This window comes from Furipterus horrens, unplaced genomic scaffold (genome assembly GCF_987537825.1).
Source record: "Furipterus horrens unplaced genomic scaffold, mFurHor1.1.pri manual_scaffold_8, whole genome shotgun sequence".
Taxonomy (NCBI): Eukaryota; Metazoa; Chordata; class Mammalia; order Chiroptera; family Furipteridae; genus Furipterus; species Furipterus horrens.
In genome coordinates, this window is record NW_028327178.1 from 56,973,214 (window position 1) to 56,992,047 (window position 18,834).

Consider the following 18,834-nt stretch of genomic DNA (forward strand, 5'->3'; position numbering starts at 1 on the left):
AGCAACAGGTGGCTGACACTGTGGTGTAGCTCCTCAAGCTGGCCAAGGTCTTCCCAACTTCTGGGCATTCACCCAGGCTTTGCCCACCTAAGTCCAGCTTCACAGTGATCATGCTAGCCCAGTTCAGCTCAGCCTTTACATTTTTCCTTAAACACTTCTGTAAAAATGCCTTTCTGACCTCCCTCTGTGTAAACTCCCTTTTGTCCTTGTCCTTGCTCATTCTGATCCTTTGAAGCCCCATCTTCCCTGTCACTGCACACACCTCTACCTTCTTCCTCATATCCATGTCCTCTCCAGACCCATACTGGACTATAGTTGGTGAATGGAGGGACTTCCCGCTGGTGCCAGTAAGGGCAAGGCCAGCAAACCCAGAAGGGCCTCCTTTCCTGTCCTTTCACATTGAGTGTTTTATTCCTTCAGGAGATTAACCTTCCTCTCCTCTGTTGGGCTATAGCTCCTTGGCGACAGAGACCATCTCACATCTCCAGTTCCTACCACATGCCTGGCACATAGTAGGAGCTGAATAAACATTTGCTGAGTGAATACATGACTGAACAAATACTCTAGATATGAATCCTCAACATGAGAATGCATGGGTAAACTGGGGTCTTGCTGAGTGACAAGCAGGCCACAGGGGCCTGGAAATGAGAGTGCTCTCATCACATGCTCTGGTCTCTCCCAGTTGCTCAGGCCAAAATTTCCAAGGTCCTCACTGGCTCCTCTGCCTCATGACCTACACCCAATGAAGCTCTCACAATGTATCTAGGACCCCACCCCTTTTCACCACGTATACTGCTACCTCCCTGCTTCACCATCATGATCCTCTTTCTCCTGGACCCTAGCCTCCCAAAGGCCACCTAAGATAAGTTTCATGACACAGCATTGTCTAAATAGCAGGTATGGAGAAGATGATCCAATTAGTGAAAGGGTGCAATTCCAGCTGCAAAGCTGAGAGTTCTGGAGAAAGTGTGGACATAAGGACACAGTGGCTGGTGAAGGGGGACATTCATGTTTGACCACCTTCATTTGTATCATTGGAATTTTTTGTTGTTATTGTTGTTTTTGTTTTGTTGTATCATTGGGATTTTTATATCCACAAAGTGACTATAAGTCCACAGCTGGGTGTGGTGTTGGTTCAGATTGGGGTTGGGTTAGGTTTTATTCCTAATAGTTTAAGAGATGCTGTGATTAGAGTTAGAAGATTGGTATTTGGGGTTAGGAATGGCGTTTGCACTAAAAGGTCCAGCAGAGTAAGGGTAAAGACACTTTGGGTTGGAGAGGATGGGGTTCAAAATGTAAGCCCGAATCAAGATTTGGAATAAATTCAGATTCTGATGGAACCAATGGTAGGAAAGGGTCGGGTGGGGTTGGAGTTTGAGATAAGATGTATGTTTTCCAATTAAGTTTTAAAATCGGGCAGGTTAGAATGTGAGGGTGTACGCCCTTGGCCAAATGGACTGCATAGTCTTTGAGACACTTCCACCCCTACCTAACCCCACCAACATCTCCCTGTGGCTTCCTGCCTTAGTCCAAGGAAGGGGACTTCGGAGTCCCCAACCGGGACCCTGGTGGTTGAGTCAGTGCCTGCAGCTGTGCAGGAGGAGCTAGAAGAACTCCTGAGCCCACCTCAGCGGGTCCCCCAAAAGGAGCCCGCAAGCTAGGAACAGCTGGACACTAACCGCTGGTGAGCCGAGCTAAGGTCGTGACGACGCTGTTTGCGCAGTCTCGCATTGACGTGGGATCGCTGCACAGCGTCTTGTTAACTTGTTTACAAGCCTGCGTCACCCGGGAACCTTTCACCCTGCCTGGAACAAAAGGTTCCTCTTTTTAAGTCTACTTCGGTCAGAAAGGGCATTCACCACCACGCAGTACTCAAACTGGTGCAGGGCGACACCCCGTGGTGGGTTCAGAAAGCGCGCACCCACCCAATCACTCCCCCAATTCCTCTATTGGTACTGTATGCACATCTATAATCTGCCCACCATACATCATCTATGCATAACATCCATTGTACGCCCACACATCCATCCACCACATATAACTCAGCCATACATACACTTTCTTTCTACCCATCCATTCATCTCTCCACTGGAATTTTCGTCCTTTCATGTAAATATTAATCTTTCCAGTCACTATCCATTCACCATCCACTATCCATTGACTCATTTGACAAAATATCTATGGAACACCTTCTGTGTGCTAGGTCTCTGCAAAACACTGGGGTCAAGGAGTTAGAGGACAGTTCCTGTCCTTATTGGACCTGTAGGGGACATACACACAGAGGCCCTTGTGAAATGGTTATAGTGCTCACAGAGTTCTATGAGGATGTATCAGCCCAGACCTGGGACCCAAGGATGGCCAAGGGAGAAAACAATTTCTAAGCTGAAATTTAAAGAGTGGCTGGGATGAACCAAGCAAAGAGGAGGGAGGAAGCTCGAGGCCAGTCTCCTCAACAGAGTTCACCTCAGAGTGGACTCTGAGCAGTGTGTGTGAAGGAGCCAGGGGAAGAGAGGCCAGACCTGTAAGGCCCTCAACAGCCCCTCAGAAGGCATGGACGTCACCCCAGGTAGCTGTGCCCCCAGAAGAGTTTCTTCTACTTTTAAACTATTTTATTTTTTACAGAAGTAATACAGTTTGCAATTCATTGTACCAAACAGAGATCAGTAGGGAAAAAATAATAACTCATAATCCTACCATGCAGAGCTAACGTTTTGGTGTACGTGCATATGTAGAGATTTGGGCATCGATGGGGCAGTCTGTGCTGTGCTCCTCAGTTCTAGATGGTAGGGTGACCATGAGCAAGGCCACAGCCCCTGCCTCAAAGTCTCACAGACACCACACTGTGAGGATGCCTTGAAGTGGAGAGCTATGGATATAGCAGATGCCATTGGATACCAGTCCATCGTCCATTTGAATCACCCCATGACCTTGTTAACACAACTCGTGGTGTCCAAACGCCTGTGCTTATCCTTGGGGCCATATTCTCCAAGGCAGAGTCTCCCACAGAGTCCCCGTCTCCATGCCTGCATTGGTTTAAGCCCGCATAAAAACTATTTTTGCTAAGCACACATGACAAGAAGTGCTCTAAGAGGCTTCTCGTTATATGAGGTGTATGCCTTACCATTTAAGTCAGCTTTGTATATCTACTAAGCTTTTTCTTTTGCCAAAAAACTGGATTATTTGTCTTTCCATTACTGAGCTGCAGGAGTCCATTATATATTCTAGGTATAAGCCTCTTATCAGATGTGCCTTGCAAATATTTTCTCCCCTTCTTTTCACTTTCTTGGTGGTTCTTTTTTAGAACAAAAGATTTTAATTGTAATGGAAGCCTGATCCATGTTTTTCTTTTGTCACTTGTGCTTTTGATATCAGTGCTGCAGGAGCAACCTGAGACCCGGTGCAGTGTATGAACAGCCACAAGCTGCTGGTAGACCACTTGCAACTCTGAACACCCTGCTTGGGTTTGGAGGAATCCCCACCCCCACTATAGAAGCTCTGTTTCCCACCTCCCTTACAGCCAGAGTGGAGGCAAGGGCTCTTAGGCTCCTGCCTACAAGAGGTGCAGGCAGGTGACCCATGTTCTGTCAGTTAGAATCACACAGCCAGACCTGGAATCACAGCCCCAGTGTCTCTACCAAGACACACCTGCAGCTGACTTTGGGCTGATTCCTGGCTACAACACCTCCCACCCTGATTTCCCATTGCTCCTGCAGATTCTGAGAGCCTCCATATCCTTTTTTTCCTTTAACCAGCTGTATCTGATTTCTGCTGTCTGTTCCCAAGAACCCTGACTGATACATCTTCTTCAAGGAGGAAAATATGAAATACAAATTTCCCCTGTAAGAAAATCCTCAGCATTTCTTTCAAACATTTTATTATGAATTTTTTTAACTTCAAATATGCAGAAATATTGAAAGAATTTTGTAGTGAATACCCACATTTCCACCACTTGGATTCTACAATTAGCACATCACATAGCTACCCATCTATTTGTGTCTTCATCTAGCCATCTTACGTTAAAAATTAACTTTTAATCTGTAAATTGTGTTGCTAGAGAGATTTGTTAGGCTAAGATTACAAGTTCCAAAGCAGGACACATTATCTAGATGGTTTTCTTTCTAACCTTCTAAATAACTGACAGCCAAAGCAAAGGCAAAAATACAAACATTGACCAAAGAACCTGTCTTATTATGAAGTACACCTTTGGACTTCTTGGGCTTTTTTCAAAGTGTATGTATAAAATTATAGAAGAGTGCCTCGTGAGAGGCAGTGTGCGTCTGATTAAGAGCAAATATGAACTCCCCTGCCTATGAATTCTGTCTCTGGCATCCCTGGCTCTTCTGGGCACATTTATCAACTTAACAGAGACTCAGTCTCCTCCCTCATGTGAAGACTGGGGTAATAACAGGGCCTCCTTCCCTAGGTGGTCTGCATTAAATGGGCACAGAGAACAGTGCCTGACATGCAGAAACACTCTGTAAGGGTTCACAGAAAATTCATAATAGTCCATAAACTTCTTGTTGAAAACAATAAGTTGGAAGTATGTCCACTAGCTTTTCTCTCTTTGGGTCACCACTACACCAGGTCTCAGGTTGCTCAAAACTGTTTGCTTTCCTACCTCAGTCACTAGTTAACAAAGTGCTTGCTGAAACCTAACTCCAGTGCACAGCTTTCTGTTCTGCTAGTCTGTGACAGTTAGTAGGGAGATAAGGCTGCAGAGACAAGCAGGGGCTAGATCACTTAGGACTTTTACTGACCATGTAAGGAGCCTCTATTCTGTAGGTAGGGGAGCTACTTGTCTGTTCAGGGTACTTAATGCTGGCTATAGTAACAAACACTCCCTCGCACACAAATGCATGTACGTGCACTCATGCACAAATCACATATATGACTTAACACAATAAAACTTCTTTCCTTGCTCCCTATACTAAGCCCACTGTGGACACTGCCAGTGGAATGCTGTTGCTGCCAGTGGAATACTGTCCTCCGGTGGTGATTCAGGCATCCCTGCTCCTTCTACCTCCAGCCCCTCCTTACACCCACCCTTGGCTCTACCAGAGTTCCTAAAGTGGGACTGGTCTCCCCACTCACTGCACCTGCCTTGAGCAGAGCTAGGAGCTGCTAGCATACTGCTCCAGAGACTCCTAAATCTCCTTGAAAAGACAGAGACCTGACTGTGTCCCCAACAGCCTTTGTCTATCCATAAATCCCCTAGATGCATGGGAAAATCTGGTGACCCTGATCAGAACTCAAAGAAAGGTCTCCTGCTGCTCTGTGGGGCATGGGCCCAGAGTTTCTGGGAAAGAAGGCAGACCCTAGTGCCTGTAGCCACAACAGCTGGTGAATCTGGGTGTTATAAACTGATTCCCGCTCTTTTTCACCTCATCCCAACCCCCTCTGTTTATTGATAGAACTTGTTTCTCTGTGTCTTTATTCTTTGTCATACACCCTCTGGAGCAGTAGTTCTCCAACATTAACCAGCATGGGAATCACAGGGAGCGCTTGCTACAACCCAGATTGATGGCTCCACCCTGGAGCTTCTGCTGCAGGAACTGCCAGACATTTGCTTTTCTAAAGAGTTACTGCGCATTTCTGATGCTACAGGTCCAGGGACTACACTTTAAAAACTGCTTCTTGAGAAAGTGAGGTCCACTCTGCAGAAAGGACCAACCACATTCATCCAAAGGTGCACTTTGAATCAATGAATCAGGGAATGAGAAAGAACTGGAAGAGAGTGAATACAATGAATGACAGAGGAAGGAAATTCTTGTTCACTAGACCCCCACCTCCCCCATCCTGGGCGAGTTGCCGTCCTGGCGGCACTCCTGGAACTGAAGTAGTGGGACGCTGGGTCTCTCCGCGCTCCACTCTGAGGCCCACAGGCTCCAAAGCAGCTTTTGTGACATCACGGCCACAGCAGGCTGGAGAATGGTTGCCATGGCGATGTAAACCAAAGGCCCGGCCTGGAACAGCAGCACGGAAGCTTCGGAGCAAGCCTGGGTGAGCGGAGCTGAAAGGTGCACGGGGTTGGAGGGTGCTCACGGGGCTGTGATGGGGCACGCGGGGTCGGGGTGCGCTCCGGACCGAAGTACAAGACCCCTTTGCAAAGCTCCCCGCCCTCTCTTTCCTGTCACTATTACTTGCTTTATCACTCACCTAGCTTGTCCCAGGGCCCCCGACTGCTCATCCCCGCCCAGCTGGGGATGGAAAGGCCAGACCATACTAACCGGTGGGCTTCTGGTATCCAGAATCCTGGATTCCTGTCCCTGGGACTATAGCAGGAATGCGGATGGAAGGGCGCAAGCTTTGGAGTCTAGGAATTTTAGGCTGGAGTTCCCCTTTGGCCTTTTCTGGTTGTGTGTGAATTTGTACACCTCTCCGAATTTCTACTTTGTCTCCTCCTTTGCAAAATGAAGACACTCAATGTAAAGGATGTGCCAGGCTCTTTGATAAGCTCATGAGCTACAAACCAGAAAAGACTCCTGTTCTCATGGAGCTTGTATTCAAGGGGGAAATAGGCAATAAACTGACTTTTAAAAAATAAGTAAACAGTGGGTAATTGCAGAGAAGAAAATAAAGTGAAGTCATGGGAGTAGGGGTAAATAACCCACTTTAGATGGAGCAATAAGGGAAGGCTTCTCTGAAGGGGTAGCCATTGAGTTCATATCTGAAGAAAGAGTGTGGGACCTGAGTATGAGAGAACATTTTTTTTTGTCTGAGGAGGCAGCAAATGCAAAGGTCCTGAGGCAGACTATAGTTGATATGACCTAGCAACAGCTTAGACAGGGAAGCTAGAACCAAGTCAGGGAAGGGAGAAAGAATGGAGTGCAGGACAGGGGAAAGGCAGGGAGCTGCAGGTGTTGGCCACATGGACAACCCTCAGTAATTTCAGCTGTTCTCGGACACCCAAGTGGATAGGGGCTGTAGGTCTGAAGAACACCTGGCTCAAGAACTGTGTCACTCCGCAGGTTGGAACCTTTTTTGCTGTGGTCAAGTTTTGCAAGCCCTCTTCCTCTGCCAGGGTATCCAAGGTCCTGTCTACTATGGTCTCCAAGAACATGACATACAACAGTAAGTACCCAGCTGGTGTGAGCTCTTTCAAAGAGCAAAGACAACCTTGGAATCCTGAGACAGTGAGGTCTAGACTTAATCAAGTGTTCAGGTGACTCTAAATCAAGCCAGGAGGCAGAAATCACAGTTTTCTAGTTCCCCTAGAAACCCCGTATATTAGTATCCTAAGGTGGCTTGAACAAAATAACACCACAGACTGGACTCTTAAACAACAGAGATTTATAGTCTCACGGTTTAGGGGCTGGAAGTCCAAGATCAAGGTGTTAGGATAACCTGTTCTTCCATGCCTCTCTCTTAGCTTCTGTTGTTTCCTGGCAATCTCTGATGTTCCTTGGCTTGTAGACCTCAGTCTCTGCCTTCATCTTCACATGGTATTCTGCCTGGATGTGTGTATGTTACAATTTCTGAATTAGGCACCCACACTACTCCAGTATGACCACATCTTAGTTACATCTGCAATCACCCTATTTCCAATAAAGGTCATATTCTGAGGTGCTAGCAGTTAGGCTGTCAAATATTCAAAAATACTACTTTTGGGGTGGGACACAATTCACCTTATAACGGACCTTGAGGAAGTTGCCATAGTAGAGTTGGGCCTCTCTCAGCTTTCCTACAGCCATGGCCACTGGACTGAGTCCAGAGAAGGTGCCAGCTAGCCCCAGATCCTTGTGTGAAACATCTGCCTCCCCAGAGTCACACACAGGCTGCCTTGATGCTCCCACTTGTGGGGCACAGAGGGAGACTGCTGAGGCACACCTGGAGCTACTTGGGCTTAGGTGGGCAGATGGGGCAATACCATCCACTGTCAGGTACTCTAAATCACCTTCAGCTTTTAATTTAATTTGGTTCAAATTTTTGAAGTGTGTTCAAATACTCGCCTTGTGAAAAGTCTTGCCCTACAAGTGTCCCCTCCTGAGAGGTGGCCAGTGTCAGCAGTGTCTCTCGCATCTGTCCAGGGAAGCTCCATGCGTATGTTCCATGCACATACAGCTAAAACTTTTCTTAAACTTTTAGTGTTTTGAACAGAATATTAATCCTGTAGTGTGGATGTATCCTAATTTGTTTAGCTAGTCCTCTGTTAATGGGCATTTAGCTTATTTCAAAAAGTGTGTTACTGTTAACAGTTGTCCCCACCATCATACCTGGGTGCTCACTCACTCTTGCTCATGCTGCTCCAGAAGAAATTGAAAAATGAAGAAAGACTGAAATAGAGTTACCAAAAAGAAAAAAAGAGTTTAAAAAAAAAGAAAGAAAGCTTTAGAATTTACAGATAACAAGTTAACTCTAAAAAATATGCACAAAATGACAATGCAAAATAATGGCACTATTACAAGACAAATGAAGGCTCTATAAACTATACTGATTCATCCTGTGGTGTCAGGACGTGGGGATAGGGGCTACCCTGTGGCTCTCAAGATTGGATACATCACCTCCTTAGGAGGTGAAACACAAACAGGAAGCATCTCTGAGCTGAGTAGCCTGAGTTAAGGGTCTGTGCATTTTGGGTGAAATCAGGCCAGGCAGGCACTACTGAGCTGACATAGCCAGGATTTTGGCAGGCGAGGCCAGGCAGGGACACCAAGCCAGGTAGCTGAGTGAAGTCAGCCTGCAAGAGGGCACACCATCAAGGGGTTCAAGCCAGGAGGATTGTTGAGCCTGACGTTCTGGTTTCAGCTGCAAGAGCTAGGGACAAAGGTGGGCCCCCGAAGACTCTTAATCCCAAGGGGATGAGGGGTTTGAGAACAATGAGCTCCATGTCTGGACCAGTTACAGATAGCGTGTCTGGACCCCAGTCTCGGCCAGAGAGCCAAGGGAAGAGGGATGGATCTTGGCAAAGACTTAGCTAAAACTTGACTCAGAGTAGTGAGCTCTGGGTTTGTTCATCATTCACAAGCACTTAAGTGCCAGCTGTATGTAGGCATGTGTTCTAGGCACTGGGGATTCAGGAGTGAGTAAAATGGATGGAGTTCCCCCTGATGAGACTTTAAAAAGCACACAACCAGTTTATATTTACAACAGCAAAAAAGTGGAGACAGGAGAAACAACTGGAAGCTTTGAAGAGGTAGCAGGGGTAATTTAAATGGGAAAGTTGGTCAGAGAAGGCCTGTTGGAGGAGGTGGCATTTGATACCAATCACTAACAATTCTAAAGGATAAAATAGGAGAAAAGCATCTCTATTGAGACGACTGGAAGGGTTTAAGCAGGGAGAATGCCCACTCTCTGCTTTTTATGACTTTTGTGACTAAGGGCACCACTCTCTGTGACACAGGCAGTGGGACTGGCTTGGGGCTGGCTTGTCCATAGCTTCCCTCAAGACACCTGGGCAAGGCCTTGCCCCGATGCAGAAAACAGAGGACACTTGGTAGGGACTTTGGCCAGGAAGAAGAACCAGGGAAAGCCCAGAGCAAACGCCAAGGCTTTCCAATTAGGGGTGGTGTGTACAGAAGCTACAGGGCATGTCCCCAGCTCTGGCCCCAATACTCTCTACACCCCACCCCAACACAGAGCCAGTTCAGGGAGACCTAGCCTGCAGCTGATCCCTCCATCTCTAGGGCTTCTGACATTTAGGCTGGAACCCAGCCTGAGCCTCATGGGGGTTGAGGTGGGGAGTGGTCTTCATTGAGTGCCTGAGACAGGCTATGGGTACTGGGATAGGGGTGTGGGGAAAGCTCATCCCTGCTTAAAAAGACTCTCTCATCAGGTGCATATGCTGAAAAGACATGTGCTACCCCTTGATTCCACATTCCCCATACTGGGAGCAGCAGCAAAGGATGTAGGGTCTGGAGAGTATTCTTAACCATACATATTCCCAGACCTCCCCTCTTTGTGACTGTAGGGTTCGGGGAGGACTAGATGCAGAAATTAAAGTTGGCAATTTTAAGAATTGTTGTTTTAAGTTATCCAAGCTTCATCTGGGGAGCAGCACTATTGGGCCATGTGAAGCCCACCCTCGTGGCCACATGAACTATGTGTTAGACACTGTTGCCAGGCCAGTTATTCAGTCATTTGACTGGCATTTATTGAGCGCATACTATGTTTCAAACACTGTGTTACACTGGGGATGCAAATGTCAATGAGACGGGGTGGTGCCTGCTCTCAGGGAGTTTGCAGAGATGAGCAATAAACAGCTAACAGCTCTCCCCTCTGTGATCACTCCATGCCTGCCACTCTGGCCACCTGTGTTCGTTGGACAGCCCAGGCACACTCCCTCCGCATCTCGGCACTTCTGTCCCCTCTGCCAGGAATGCCCTCTGCCTAGACTTCCTTGTGGCTGCCTCACTCCTTCTCTTCCTCTGGAGTTTACTCAAACACCACCTTTTTATGAGGCCTCCCCTAAATATCCTCTTTAAAACCTGATGGACCCCACACCCTTTCTTTACTTCCCTTGACTCTATCCTGCTTTATTTTTCTGGTTAGGACTTTCTGTCAACCTACCTCACCTTTCCTTGCTTATCTTGTTTCTCTCTCTCTCCCAGTAGAATATAAACTCGCTGGGGCAGGGGTATTTGTCTTTCTTGTGCATTGCTGTCTCCTCAAAACCTGGCACATAATAAGCCTTCAGCAGAACTCTGTTAGCCTGAAAGCCTTCCTTAGAGACCAGGAATAAAAGACAGATGTCTACTATTAAAAACTGTGCTAAGAGTAGTAACCAGAGCATTTAGAAAAGGAAAAAACATAAAAGGCATCCAAATTGGAAAGGAAAAGTGACACTATCTCAAATCACAGGTGGCATGATCCCATATACAGATATCCCAAAGAAGTCACAAGAAAACTACCAGAGCTAATGAATTCAGCAACATTGCAGAATACAAGATTAGCTGTCCTTTTATACACCACCAATGATCAGTTCAAATGGAAATTAAGAAATCAATTCCACTTACAATGACATCTAAAAGAGTCTAATATCAAGGGTGATATCATGGGAGATGGCAGAATAATGATTCAGGAATCAGTTTCTCCACCAAAATAACTACTGAGCTTGCAGGAACTCTCAAAATCCAAAATAGGAACTCTGGAGTCTAGTTAAGCACTCAGTTTCCAGAGGACAGTTGATGAACAGGCTGGAAATTTTGGTGAATTTTGGCATTTTGTGGAGCAGGTACCAACCTCTAGACCAGCCTCAGTGGGTACAGCAACTACATTACCGGTGTGGCTTGCTGGTGCCTTGTCCTCCCTAAATTGAAGCTATATGTTTGGTTGCTGAGAGACTGCACCAAAGGCTGGAGTGACTTCCCTGCCATGTCTGTCAACAGGGATTTAAAGAGATAGGACCTTCCCTCCCCACCCTTTCTAGAGCCAGACATTTAAGGAAATATTTGACAAGAGGCTAATTTGCAGAATATATAGAGAACACCTATATATATAGAGAATATATAGTCAACACCGGCAACTCCTGCGGCGCACCTGAACCCAAGCTGTATTGACTCCGTCTTTCCCTTGGATCCTTCAGCTGCGAAGAGAGGGGGGGTCTGCTGCATGGGCAACAGCTGGCCCTCCATATCACCCTGCCCAGGCTCTGTAGCTTCAGCGTCATCGCAAGATGTCGATTCAACATGGGAGGAGACAGATACCATGTCACTCCTGAGTCGGCCATGCAGATGGACTCTTGAGAAGCTACACCATCGTCTCTCGAGACGGACGGCTGCCGACGATAGAGAACACCTAAAACTCAACAACAATCAAAACCAACACCTCAACTAAAAAATGGACAAAGAATTTAAATAGACATTTTCCCAAAGATATCCAATAGTCAATAAGCACATGACAAGATGCTTAATATCATTAGTCATTAGAGAGATGCAAATAAAAACCATGGTGATATATCACTTCACACCTACTAAGATGGTTATAAGAAAAAGAGAGAGAGAGAGAGAGAGAGACAGTAACAAGTATTAGTGAGAATGTAGAAAATTTGGAACTGTCCTGCATTGCTGGTGAGAAGGTAAAATGGTGCAGCTGCTGTGGAAAACACTATAGCAGTTCTCAAAAAACTATACATAGATTGCCATATATATGATCCAGTAATTCCACCTCTAGACTGAAAGCAGAGGCTCAAACTGATATTTGCACATCCATGCTTATAGCAGCATTATTCACAATGACCAAAAGGTGAAAACAACTCAAGTACCTATTGACCAATGAAGAGATAGACAAATGAGGCATATCCATATAATGGAATATTATTTCACCTTTAAAAAGATGCAATTCTGACCCATGCTACAACATGGTTGGATCTTGAGGACAGAACTCTGAGCGGCAGGGGTAAGCGCATTTGTCCATCACAAGCCACAAAAAGTGCCAGGCAGATGGGCAGCCTTATGTCACCAGCAGTGCTTAGTTGGGGCCATACAAATACAAGCAGAAGGTGTGAGTAGAGTGGGTGTGAGCACACATGTGGGTGTATGTGTGTATATACAGATGTCTGTGTGATGTGTGTCAGGGTAGCCTTGCTCTGAGAAATCACCCAGAGACTGCTGTGGGAACAGATAACTGGTTTATGGGGTTAAGGGGAGAGGCAATTCCCTGGACTGACTCAACGGCCAGTAGGAGTAAGGGAAACGGCCCGGAGGGGCGGGGGGGAGGTAGCTCCCATAGGAGCAAGGAAAACGGCGGTGGAGTGGGTAAGGGTAGCTTCCGGTCCTCCTTGTGGGCCCATAGGAGCAAGGGAATAGGGGAGGGTGATTCCCGGTCCTCCTCATGGGCCTGTAGGAATCGCCACCGACACTTCTGCAGACACCTTTTTTTATACACCTTTTGGTAAGGAGGAGTTTGCTTATTGACATATTCAGTAGGTCATTTACATCTCATTGCTTTTCCCCTCCCACACCAGTTTAGTTAACATACCGGGCTAAGTCCATTAGCATTTCCTCTGGGGAAATTTCAGTCCATCAACATATCTTTTGGGAACTGCTAAGTCCAGGGCCAGGTTGATTACCAAAGTCCAGGTGTACATGATCTAACAATGTGTATGTAATGATGTGGCTTATGGTGGGGGATAGTATTTCCTCTCTCCCTACTCACCCAGGAAAGAGGACAGCATTGTGTTTTGAAAGTCTGCGAGAGATTCACAGAAGGGGCTCAGAAAGGGAGGAAGAGAAACCAGTGTTTGGCAGAGGGAACAGAGGCAAGGGTGACCTGCTCCTGTGCGGGCTTCCTGCTTCCTTTCACTTATGCAAATTGGCAGGGCAGGAATTTCAACACCAAGCAGCATGATTCAGGGTCTGCTCCAGCTCTCCTAATAAGCCCAAGAAATGGGGGAGGATAAGTGACTGAGGTTGAGTTGCCTGCAGGTATAGGGTGGGCATCCAAGCCCAGACATAAAGGCTTGTGACATTCCCTGCACCTGAGCTGTGAAGGAATGTTCACACCCCTTTGTGTACATCTTTGTTTTTGCCAAATCATCAAGTATTTCAACTGGGCACCAGGGACACTGTTGGCATGGCTGTGAACAATAGTACCCTCATGAGGTTTAGACTCTAGGGATAGAAGACAGAAAATGAGCAATGCTTAGATGATTCAGATGCCTTCAGATAGGGAGATACAAGCTGAGAATGAAATGAACTCATGTGTCATTGCACTGATATGGGGGTGTCTTGCACTGGTTGTCAGGAAGGCCCTTCTGTGCAGGCAGCAGTTGAGAAAGACAAAGCCCTCTGTGCAAAGGGCCAAAGAAGGTACATTCCAGGCAGCAGAGCAGCCAGTAGGAAGGTCCTGCGCAGGATTTGTGGGGCCTGTGTGAGGACCTCAAGGAGCTGAGTGGCTGAAGCAGAGAGAGAGAGGAGGAGGTAATAGAGGAGACAGCAGAGAGATCTCACAGCAAGTACATCTTGTAGGACCTCCAGGCCCTGGTGAGGAATGGGGCTTAATCTCTGCCAATGCCCTCATGTAGGCCAAGTTTCTTCGTTTAACTCTAGGTATTGAATATCATTTACTGTCTGTACCCATTCATGCTCCATGCTTTTTAAAGAGTGCAGAGATGACCATAGTGTGACATAGCAGCATTCACTAGACTCTCTACTGTGGGCTAATTCTGGTTTCAGTATTTGCTTTTCCCAACAGTCCTTCAGCAGACACCCTGTATAAGCATTTCCCCCAACCCCCACTCCACATCTCTGGGATGAAATATAAGAAGTATTACTGGGTCAAAGGACCTGAAAGTCTTTTATTTGCATAGCTACTGTTTAATGAGACTGTGCATCAGGACTGAGGCCAGCTGTTCAGAACAGTGCCCAGAAAGGAGGACTTGCACAGAGATCAGGGTGGGAGCCAAGGCTGGTCTCTTTCATCATGCTGTTCTGCTGATCTCATGGCGCTGTCTTTGAGGACTCTGCTTAAGTCTACAGACTTAGTCACATGGGCTAACCAAGTTGGAGAAGGCCAGGAATGCAGTCCTTGTGTTTTTGCTCTGTCAGAAGGGAAAGAATGGATTTGACTCTCTGGGGCCATACCCTGCTGGTGCCTGCTCTCTGCAGAGCCCCATACTGAAGACCCAAAACTTTCTCTTCTGATACCTGGGCCACCTGGTTTCCAGCACAGCCCTGTCAGTGGTTAGGGGCAGTCAGGGCGCTGGATTCCAGCTCCACCTCAGGTAATACTGAATCCTCCAAGTCTCAATTTCCTCATTTTTCTCTGTTTCTGAGAAAGGAGGATGATGCAGCATGTACAGAACTGAGCACATGGTAGTGTGAGCTCCTGTGGTCCTGCAGAGGGTTGCCCATAAGAGCCAGGTTGGCTGGACTAGAGCAGGTAGAGAGGGGAAGAGACACTCTGGGAAAAACTGCAGGCAAATGGACAAAGGTGGGCTTGTGGGGGTAGGCCACACTGTTAGCTAGGAAGTTAAGCTGAAGATAATCAGAGAGGCCCCATTCACCAGGCTGGGCCTCAGTGGACAGTGGGCAGGCACTGAAAGCTTGTGAGCAAGGCATTGCCCTGACTGGTGAGAGGAGGGCAAGCAGACGAAGGCCCAGAGCAGGGCAGCTGTTGCAGGGGAAACTAGGTGACGGACTGGAGATGGAGGGTCAGGAGGGAGGCTTTCTGGAGTTGGTGGAGCAGGTTTGGGCAGAGCTTACAGCACCATTATGCCTGGTTGACAACTGGTGCTTCAGGGGAATTCTGCAGTACTGGTTTGGGAGTCAGCTAAATACCAAAATAACCAACTTCTGACAGTCACACCACCTCCACCGACTCAAGGTACTGCTTCCCCTCAGCTTCCAAGCAGCCATACTTACCACCTGCCTCTGCTCTCTTCCCCTTCTCAGCCTCCTCTGCAGACTCCTGCACAGCTCACTGACCCTAACCCTCAAATTCCCTAGTGCTGGGTCTTCAGGCTCTAAAAGACCAGAATTATTTTATAAAACACTAAGAAAGAAAAATGTAGCCAAACAGTGACTCAGTACTGCCTTAGAATTTTAGACTTGAGAGCTGACCTGTGAACCAAAGGGTTACCAGTTCGATTCCTGGTCAGGGCACAGCCTGGGTTGTGGGCCAGCTCCCATTTGGGGGTGCGCAAGAGACACCCACACATTGATGTTTCTCTCCCTCTCTTTCTCCCTTCCTTCCTCTATCTTTTAAAATAAATGAATAAAATCTTTTAATAGAAAGAATTTTAGACTTATTTAGACATGATTTCTAGAATGTATCACACATGTGCATACGTTAAAAATAAATAACTGAAGTCAGTTGTTTAAAGTATTTCTGAAGCCTCTTCTCATGCCTAGTTCAAATGCTCAGGCGTCACCTCTGACTCCAGGTGTGAGATTTAACATCTAAGTGCCCTGTGGAATATTGTCAAGGGGCAGGGATGTTTAGCCCTGACACTCACTCTGTACATTTGATTCATGTGCACAGCACAGCCAACTACATCCCAGCTCCACCTGACCCATAGTGGCTTTAGGAGACTTCCCAATATCAGTAATTAAAAAATGTTGATGCCCCAGTTCCAAGCTCCAGCCCAACCCCTCCCTTGAATGTCACACTCTTACCTGGCTGCCACTCTGAAACTCCTTGAGTATCCAGTGGCAGAGCAAGCTTACCACAAACTTCTATCCCACCCTGCCCCATCACCAGGCATCCCATCACAAACTGTCACCCAGAACCTGGGAGTCACCCATCCCCCTTTCTGTCCTCCTCAACATCCAAGGCCCAGAAATCTACCTCCCCACCAGCTGCCACCAGCTTAGTCCCAGCTATGACGGCTTCCAGGCTTTCAAATATCACAACTTGAATCTTGAAATTCCCCTGCTCAAAAACTTTATGTGACTTCACATTGCTCTTACAATGAAATCCAAGGTCCTTCCATTGCTCATGGGGCCCCAGTCACCTCTCTACCCTCATCTCCCCACACTCTAAGCTCACAGCACAGTGTCCAGAAAAAGAATAGCCATACCACCCCATCTTCTTTTTGCCTCAGTGACCCCATGCCAACTTCCCTCAGGTCTCTATTCAAATGTCCCAACTCACTGAGATTTCCCTGACTGCCCTATTTACTGGAATATCTCTCTCACTTGCCTTTTACCCTGCTTTATTATTATGTGTAACACATATCACTGCCCAACTCTCTATCTTAATTTTGTTTGTTACCTGTTTAGAATGTTGACTCCCAAAAGACATCACAGCACCTGCAGCAAAACAGACACTTAAAAAATGATTATAAACATTGGCTTGGTGGATGCTGAGTAAGCTATCATTACACTCCATCCAATCAATCAGAGTTGGCCAGCTCCCTCAGCACCGCACTACATGGGGCAAGTGCACAGAGGCCTGGCTGTCCTCTTGATATCATATCTGGTCAGGCACTGGGAGATGGTGATGGAAGAGACAAGTACGGTTCCTATTGTTTTAGTAGGTAGAGTTCATTATTATTCAGGTTTAGGGAGGCCAACAGATCAGGAAGACAGGATGAGGCACATCACACAGGGCCATGCAGGGAAGCACCAGGTTGCTCAGGAGGCAGAGGGAGCAGGGAAATCAGGGAACTCAGGGCAGAGCCTTGATTGTGTTTTTCCTGGTAAGAAATGAATGAGGCAGAGTGAGCAGGCTTAGGACTGGCTGGTTTAAAGAATTTTGGGGCTCTGGAGCATAAGGCTATTCCTAGTAGAGGATCATCTTATATGATGGCTACCACAAAGGATGTAAACACATGATCAGTTTTGTGAATTGTGTTTTTAAATGATTTGCCATGCTGCTGGGGGCAGGGGTCAAGACTTGATGTGGAATTGGCTGAAGAGAGGAAATCAAAGAAGACAGACAGTAGCTTAGATAAGGGTGGACGTTGCTGAGATGGGGGGGAAGTGGATGGAATCTGTCTGTGCTTTTTTAGATGAGAGTCCTGAGACTGGGTGACTGATTGAACATGGGCATGGGATAGAAGGGAGTGTCAAGGTGACTCCATCTCTTAGGTAAGAATACCTGTGCATCATGTGCTCTTTGCTGAGTGGCAGAGAGCAGGGAAGGAATGGGCCTGTGGGTAGCTCAGATAGAAGTGCTCCATTCAGGTGCCTGTGGAACAGCCATGTGGAAACTCAGAAGAAGCCACTGTTGATGGAGGCCTGGAGGTTAGAAGAATAGAGGTTAGAAGTGTCAGTATCATCAGCAAATAGATGGAAACTGAAGCCGTGGTCCTGAGAGAGAGAGGGAGAATAGCCTAAACACAAGCTGAAGAACCCTGACATTTGGAGAAGCTTGCAAAGGAGGTGAAGAGAGTAGCTGGACAGGCCAGAGGGAAGCCAGAGCTGGGGGAAGAGAAGGAGCATGTCAGAGGGGCAAGTGCCCTAGGAGGGTAACCTCACCTGCCACCTACCAGAGTGAGTGGAGTGGGAAGAGCAGCTGGGCAGTGGGGGGAAGGGGTAGAGGTTGAGGTGGGGATGGTTACAGACCAGAATCCAGAATTCCTGGCATGGGGGTGGGTGTCAAAGGGAGGCTAGTGGAGATGGTGAGTTTGGCCAGTTCTCAGGGGGTGGCTATGAATGAGGAGGGACATAGTTGTCAGAAAGGGTCCACGCAGCTGGGGAAAGGCCATCATCAGAATCACAGCAGGACATAAGAGGTCCATATAAGTGGAATAATTTAATGTGCTGGTCTGAGCCTATCGATACACTTGGAAACACAATTTTCATTGCGTTAGATCTGACACTTGTTTTTGACTAACTTTTGGTACCTGAATCCAAAAATGACCCCAGTTTTTCTCTCTCACATCAACTTTTTAAGGTACATAATACCCTACCTTTGTCCCCAAAATCATACAAAATGTACATACAAAGGAAAATAAAGAAAAAATTACCTGAATGTACTGTTTATTTAGAGTTATTTTACTCATATAAAGGCTATATATTCTTACTGTAAGTGAAATGGTGTACAAGTAGTAAAGTTCTGCTGCCACACATACATATTAAGGTAAAAATTCACACTTATAGCATTTTTAAGCTCTCCAAGAGTTTCTGGACAATTTTGGTGTAATTCTGTGCTTGTGTACTTCCAAGAAAGTCCTTGACAAAGTTTTTGAATGACAACCAAACATTCTTTTGGAGTTCTGACATTGTCCTGATGAAATTGTTCATATTTAATGAGCTGCCGAATCTGTGGATGGTCAAACACACTGGCCTTTATCTTTTCAAATGACAGGCTAGGAAATGTCAAAATGAGATACTTGAAACAGTCTCCTTCAGCTGGCAAAGCTTTAACAGATTGCTTCATGAGACCCAGTTTTATGTGCAGAGGTGGGAATATAGTGATTTTCCTGTCAACAAGTGGCTCATGCAGAATATT

General features: G+C 46.7%; 1 protein-coding gene and 1 long non-coding RNA gene across 2 annotated transcripts in view; one reads left to right on the forward strand and one right to left on the reverse strand.

Annotated features, from left to right (window-relative positions):
* Positions 1–5,882: 5,882 nt before the first annotated feature.
* CFAP100 (cilia and flagella associated protein 100) overlaps positions 5,883–18,834 on the forward strand; it is a 52,807-nt gene continuing 39,855 nt past the window's right edge. Inside the window, exons 1-2 of the mRNA XM_090285884.1 lie at positions 5,883–6,000; positions 6,969–7,071. Of these exons, the coding sequence (XP_090142010.1) occupies positions 7,044–7,071 (28 nt within the window). The 5' untranslated portion in view covers positions 5,883–6,000; positions 6,969–7,043. The remainder of the gene's footprint in view (positions 6,001–6,968; positions 7,072–18,834) is intronic.
* Positions 7,304–17,612, reverse strand: LOC150002969 (uncharacterized). Its single transcript, XR_016512735.1, has 4 exons — positions 17,479–17,612; positions 16,651–16,688; positions 8,214–8,273; positions 7,304–7,451 (listed from the first exon to the last, which is right to left on the reverse strand). It is a non-coding gene; the product is annotated as an uncharacterized LOC150002969 (long non-coding RNA).